The 7,504-nt window shown below is 37.9% G+C and overlaps 1 protein-coding gene across 3 annotated transcripts in view; it reads left to right on the forward strand.

Moving 5' to 3' along the window:
• The window catches only part of FASTKD2 (FAST kinase domains 2), a 15,864-nt gene extending 12,908 nt beyond the window's left edge, over positions 1-2,956 (forward strand). For all 3 annotated transcript variants that reach the window (XM_007111643.4, XM_007111642.4, XM_028481226.2), the window contains 2 exons: positions 1,657-1,771; positions 2,756-2,956. In XM_007111643.4, coding sequence (XP_007111705.1) covers positions 1,657-1,771; positions 2,756-2,875 — 235 coding nt within the window. In that variant the 3' untranslated portion in view covers positions 2,876-2,956. The remainder of the gene's footprint in view (positions 1-1,656; positions 1,772-2,755) is intronic.
• The last annotated feature ends 4,548 nt before the right edge of the window (positions 2,957-7,504 follow it).

Below are 7,504 nucleotides of genomic sequence, written 5' to 3' on the forward strand. Positions count from 1 at the left end.
GTCCTCTCCCGTTGCGGAGCACAGGCTCCGGACGCGCAGGCCCAGCGGGCACGGCTCACGGGCCCAGCCGCTCCGCGGCACGTGGGATCCTCCCGGACCGGGGCATGAACCCGTGTCCCCTGCATCGGCAGGCGGACTCTCAACCACTGTGCCACCAGGGAAGCCTGAAACAGGCAATTTTTAAAAATCAGGTTTTAAAGCTAAACAGTTCAATAAAACAATGCTAATATAATTGAAACCATCAGTGCAGTGTAAATTTTTGACAAGATAATGCAGTAGTGATCATAAAGAATGAAGGCTTCTACTAAAATCAAATACCCAAAAAATATTTTTCTCTACCACCAAACCTTTCTAAAGGTAGAGAAACTTTAGCTTTTTAATTAAGCTGTATTATGTATGGATCAAACCATATTGAAGTTAATTAGAAGTAGTTTCCTTGACTCACACAGTACAGAGGGTGTTTCTGGGAGAAATTGATGCTACTCCCTGAGAGAATATTCTGCCTTGTAAGCATCTGGATCAGGTCATAATGCACACACCCTGTGTTCAGTCATTCTTTGTGGAAAGGCTCTGCTAGGGCCTGCGGGGCACACAAAGGTGAGTCAGATGTGGATCCTGACCCCAAGCGACCTACATCCCCTGCTGCTTTGTAGCTCATGCACATAAGTATGGTAGAGAGAGGTACAGAAAAAGTGTAGGGATTCAAACTCTTTTATCTCCTCATCCCTCTCCACTCATGCACAGCTCTGTAACTTTTGCAGCTTTCTAAATCCATCTAGCTTGTTCCTTGGCCATCTTTTTCAGCCACTATCTTCCTTCTACATATTTCCAATCTTCCCTCAAAAAGAGGCTTCCTCTCTGACCAAGTTGAAAGATCATTTTTCTTTTTCAGGTATTCATCTGTTCTGGCATAATAATATAATGTAGTAGCTCTCAGCCTAAAGTACCGAGAAAAAATGAGGAATCAGTGTTCCTTTAAAGATATGAAATTTCTCTTACTTTATCTCAGATAACAGCCAGAGTATAACAGAAGACAGTAAGGATACAAATGTCTTTTTCTCCCCCAGTGAACTTAAATCTTTCCAAAAGGCCATGAACAATGAAAAACAAATTACACCTTCCACATTTTTGTTACACGTATACATTTAATCTTTTCAACAGTCTTGCCTATCTCTTAGTGTTTTCTGTTTTGTATTTGTTCTCCCCATTCTGGTTTTTAAATGTGTCTGTCTCTGGGAGACAATACGTACAAGCAGAGCATTTTCTATTAGGTATTATCTACATCAGTGCTTCTAGTAGCATGAATAATTATGTTTAGATCAGAGGTTAGCTCTGCACAGGAAAGCCCTAAAATGGGTGCTTTCATATCTGAAAATTTTCCTCATCAAGAATGTAGCCATTCTTAAAGATGGTTAAGGGATACTGTTTGTATAAAGCATTTTTATAAGCTTGTGGTTCCTAAAATAGTCTTCATATTACTGGAATATCTACATAGTCTAGGTAATGAGGAAGTGAAGGACTAACACAGGAGGGAATGGTGAGGAATGTGGTAAGTGGAGAGCTCAGCTTTGAAATCTCAAAGAATAAGGATGCAGCAAGATTGTACATGGTCATCTCGTTAGTAACTAGTCTCACGTTTTGTGTTTTTGTTTTCAGAGTAGCTGTACTCTGTGTTCCTAGATCTATGTACTGTTTGGATTCAACCCACCCCAGAGGATTCCTTGCTATGAAAATGCGGCATTTGAAAGTAATGGGTTTTCATGTGATCTTGGTAAGAAAAAAATGCAAATGAAATAGTCTTCAATTACTGATGTTCATTCTGCTGGGAATGTTGTGGTTGAAGTTGGTTACTAGGACTAGATGAATTGTCAGCAGTATTGGAATAAGTGTTTTAGTTATTGTTTTCTTTGAAAAAGAACATTTCTGGTACATGATTTGGCTCCTACTCAGCTGATTACTATTATTTACTTGGGGTTTTGTAAGTGCTACATTTGGTCAACTTTAATCATTTTTGTTAAGTGAAAAATGTAAATAATATGTGTACTTCTTTAATTTAAGACACATGAAACCATATTCAGTTTCTAGGTTATCTTGAACAGGAGAAGAAAAGATGTTAATTAAAACTTTGTTTTCATGGGCCATTGTGAGGCTGTTAAGGATGTTTGTCACTAGAAAATGCTGGATGATTGTAAGAGGATGCTTCTTCCTCTTCCCTCCTTATGCTTTGTTTGATTCTGAGCACAGCTTTTCTTGAACAGCCTCTCTAGATGTCTCTGTATGGAGCAAGAACCATACGAATAAATGTATATTTATGTTAATGTTAGGATCTATCTAAATGCCCCTCATTTGGTCTTGCATATAATGTGAAATGTAAATATTTGAATCTTCATTATGGTACTTTAGTATCCAAAACTGGATCATGCCCAGATTACCAAGGTTAAGATGGCCCATTTCTCTTAATGGGCTAATCTGTTACACTTTTTTTTTTCATATTGCCTATTATTTATATTCTAAGGAAGATTATCCCAAGAAAGGAATTTTTGCACCCTTTAGAGGACCTTTAAAGTTTTTAAATAATTTTCACTGTGAGAGCTTTCTTCGACCCTAGCACGTAATCTTACTAAACTTCTAAAATGTGCGTAATTATAAGTGGTTAGCTGATGTTATTTTAATATCCTTGGATCTCGAAACTAGCTTTTATTTTATACGTCGTCATCTTCTTGCAAACTGATTATTTTCCTCTTTCTTTGGTAAGGTCAATAATTGGGAGATGGAAAAACTAGAGATGAAGGATGCAGTCACATTTTTGAAGACTAAAATCTATTCACCGGAAGCACTTTCTACTGCTGATATAGATTTGCAAAGCATATGTTAAAGTAAAAGGCAACCTTTTAATGTTATTAGACATAAATTTATAAAAATAACTTTAATAAAGACTACAATTCAGTTGTCGGTGGAACTTACCTGACTGCTCACCATAATAAAAAGTGTTATTTCAGTTCACTGCTAAAATTAAAGTTGAGAATGAAAGAAATACTGTTACTGGCACTTTAGAATATGCTGAGAAAATTCCAGAAGGGTCATTTTTGCAGTCATACCTGTTCCTTCCAGTGCCCAGATACTTCATAAATTCATGAGTTTTACTGTTTCTCATTAGCTTTGATGCATTCAAAACTGGTTTCTTAGTTGTGATGGGTTGCAGGTAAGTTGCTGTGGGCAGTCCTCAGGTTTGGAATCTAAGCTGTTTTAGGACTCAGGTATGGACCACATTCAGGCACTGGCCACAAAGCAGTTGGGCTAGGGTCTCAAATTGTAGAAGGTATAAGAATTAATGAGGTAGCGTGTTAAAAATGGGTGAGGATCAGGCATCTGCAATTGTAACAAGCATTCTAGGTAGAAGTGGTTTGTGGACCTTACTAAGAGAAACACAGATGAGATAGTACAGAGATGGCAAGGAGTCCTAATTTCTTAAGATTGATAGGCTGTGGGTTGCTAATACCACAGTTCTTGCCATTGGTGCGGTCATTCCTTTCTCCCTTTTCCCCTTTCCCCTCCCACCATTTCACAAAGTCTTTTCAAGTAAATATATAGCTGAACTGTTTTGTGAGCCAGACCTGGGGGCTATTTTTCAGTTACATTTGTTCATCCTTTTGTGGAAGTACTTGTTCAAGTTTGTCATACGCCTGTCTACCTAGTGTTTGACTCGCTGGGGATACAGCAGGTTCCGCTTGTGAAACCTGAGTGCCACATAAGTTGGTATTGTTTTAGCCCCGTGTGAAAGACCGAGCGCTTGTACCGCCCCTCCACCCCATCCCTGCAAGTCCTGTGTTGGAACCTAACCCCTAGTGTGATGGTATTTGGAGGCAGAGCTTTGGGAGATGATTAGGTCATGAGGGTGGAGGCCTCATGCATTGGATTAGTGCCCTTAGAAAAGAGGCCTCAGAGAGCTCCCTTGTCACTTCTCCATGTGAGGACAGTGAGAAGATGACCATCTCCGAACCAGGAAGGGGGCCCTCACCAGACACAGAATCTGCCAGAGCCTTGACCTTGGACTTCCGAGCCTTTCCCACAGTTATTTGTGAGAAGTAAATTTCTGTTGTTTATAAGCTACTCAATCTATGGTATTCTGTTAATATCAGCCTGGATGGACTAAGGTTCTCCAAATACGCAGACGTGCGATTACTGGACATCTTACTCTGTGCCAGGCACTGCTAAGTATTGGGATATAGTCTCTCTTTTCATTATCTTAACTCTTTGAGGTGTAACCGCTATTAATCTCTTGGGATCCTTATTTCCTTTTATCTAATAAGAGGATAAACTATCAAAGCTACATAAATAGGATAGGGCTAGAGTTTGAACCTGAGCTGACATGGACTTACAAAAAAATTAGTCAAGAAACCCCCGGTTGGCAATAAAAGGTCTCTAGCAATATGACTGTATCTGTCACAGGTTTTATGAACTTATCTTGCCTACATTTAGAGAAGGTTAGAGCTGAAAGGAAATGTATCAGTCATTTAATCCACCTCCCTCATTTTATGGATGAGGAAGTAAAAGTTCAAAGAATTGGATTTTTCTGGAGCCTCAGCCACATCATTGATTTCCACGTTATCTCCACATTATCTTCCACGTTATTTCCACGTTTCATCTCCTACTGCTCTTCAGCTTGTACCTCAGGAAATCTGGACTTTTGTTCCAGATTTCCAGTTTTGCATACTTGACCAAATGATTTAGCCTTGTAAGGCTTCAGAACAAGAGTTGAAAATATTCTATTAAGGAAACTAAAATTTTCATTCCTTAAATGGTAAGTGCATATCTGTTTCTTCTGGTGGCTAATTATGACTCATTTTCAAAGGATTGGACAAATTTGTGAATACTTGCAACTACCTTTTGGAGGAACTAGTTTTCTTGAATTTGTACCAATTGGCATGTCAGATAAAGCATTCCTCTTTTACCAGTATTACTAGTATTAGCATTCTTCATTGCTGTGTTGCCTAAAAAAATCTTGTGAGACTCAGGTATGGAGTGAAGGAAAACAGTTTAAAAATATGTCTTCTCAGGATTGTTAATATAAAGATTTACTCTCCTCTCCAGGAGAATATGTAAATATTCTCCTTTTCTGGTATTTATTCAGTTGATTCAAAACAAACAAAAACTACTCAACCCCAGGTTGATTTCATGGACCCATTTCTAACACAGGATCAATAAATAAAAAGTGGGAGTTTATAAATCCAAATTCTGACTATTCCTGATTACATCACAAAATATGTTACACATCAGTACCAAACTCTTCATTTTAAAGAGGATAAAACTAACCTACTTTACTGTATTAACCAACTAAAAGAGTGAATATGACAGGTATAAGGTTGATATGTTTATGTATATGGCTTGCTTCTGATGTAGTTTTATGCTAATAAGTCAGCCACCTTGTGGAAGACATAGGTGTTGTAAAAGATTTTTGATTTTTTTTATGTTTAATTCTATGTCCTGACTTTGAGCTTTTTTGTTTGTGTTTTGAGCAGTGTTAAGATTGGCTTTTGTTTTTGTTTTTATTTTTTTGATTCTTGAACTTATTTAAAATGTCTATTTATGTTATAATTACATCACATACACAAATGTAAACATCTAGCCAAGAGAAAAACAAATAGGTGATGATGTATTTATGACATATCTAAATAAAGAGTTCCTATAAGTTGATAAACACATTACAAAAGAAAAACGAGTGAAGAGCTGATCAACGTGAAAAAATTTCAGTCTACTAGTAAAGACACACATTCAAACAAGTGAGAGATTTTGCCTTTCTAAATTAGCATCATGGGGTTTTTTTTCTTTAAGAATTATAGTGCTGACAAAGGAAATGAGGCAGGCACTTGCATATGCTGTTGGTGGGATGTAAGTTTTTTTTTGGAAATGAGGCAGGCACTTGCATATGCTGTTGGTGGGATGTAAAGTTTTTTTTTTTTTTTGCGGTACGCGGGCCTCTCACTGCTGTGGCCTCTCCCGTTGCGGAGCACAGGCTCCGGACGCGCAGGCTCAGTAGCCATGGCTCACGGGCCCAGCCGCTCCGCGCCATGTGGGATCCCCCCGGACCGGGGCGCGAACCCATTTTCCCTGCATCGGCAGGCAGACTCTCAACCACTGCGCCAGCAGGGAAGCCCGGGATGTAAATTAATACAACCTTTCTGGAACACATTTTGTGTCTTTTTTCCCCCATATTTTAAAAAATAGGTTTATTGAGGTATAATTGACAAACAACAAACTCCATATATTAAAAGCGTACAATTTGATAAGCCTTAACAGATTATATATATAATATATATAAATATATATATAAAATATCCATGAAAACATCACCACAATCAATGAACATCCACCACCCCTAAAAGTTTCCTCCCTTTTTGCCTTTCCCTTTGTTCCCTAGAAACCACTGATGGGCTTCCTGTCACTGTGGAATGCCCTTCAGCTGTATGCATGCAGAGTCTTGAAAATATTGGTATCTATTGACATTGACCAGGAGTTAGATTTTTAATTATCTTTGCGCCTGTATGCACCCTTAGTATACACTTGATAAAATATTTGTATTATTCCCACAATATGTGTAAGGATTCTTATCACTCCATTGATTTGATATTTCACCGTGTATGAGCCAAACACTGGAAACTATTTAAGCATTCATCATTAATGGAATATATATCTTCTAAGCACTTGGTACTCAGAATGTGGTCCACAGACTAGCAGTATCAGCAGATGGGAGGTTGTTAGGAATGCACACTCTTGGAACCCATCTCAGACCCACTGAACCAGAATCTGTATTTTAACAATATCCCAGGTGATTTGTATGCTCATGAAAATTTGAGAAGTGCTGTTCTAAGACATTTTAATATTTGTAAAATATTATCTGGACGTGCCATAAGTTACTTAATGATGTGGGGAAAACTTTACCATTCTATTAAATGGAGAAGCAAACACTGACTATATACGAGGATCCAAATTTTGTTTTAAATGATGGCAAGAGGTACATAAGAGGAAGAAAAGGGATAAAAATGTAGAAAGTGGTATTTCTGAATAGTATTGATAGAATTGTAACTTTAATTTTCTTTATACTTTTTTTTCATACTTCAAGAATGAATATGTATTATACTTAAAATCAGAAAACAAATCATTAGCTGATCTCAATCCATTTCTACTGTTTGATTTCCCAAACAGCCTTTTAGAAATGAATGATAACCACTAAGAGTTTAATATATGCCAAGAACTATGGGGGAGATAAAGAAATTAACACAGAGATCCTCTCAAGTTGTTTATAAGGCACCATTATTGTATGTTGAAAGATAATCTGATGTATGACAAAGCAGAAGATAAGAGGAAGTCAGAGGGGAAAGGGGTCACTGGGTTGGGTTTTCAGAGCTGTACAGAGCTGAACAGAGGAGGGTGAACAAGATTTGGCAACCTACAAAGGGAGACCATATATGATCGAAAATTGTTTCCCCCAGGTTTTTGAGATGGA

This window comes from Physeter macrocephalus, chromosome 2, assembly GCF_002837175.3.
Source record: "Physeter macrocephalus isolate SW-GA chromosome 2, ASM283717v5, whole genome shotgun sequence".
Taxonomy (NCBI): Eukaryota; Metazoa; Chordata; class Mammalia; order Artiodactyla; family Physeteridae; genus Physeter; species Physeter macrocephalus.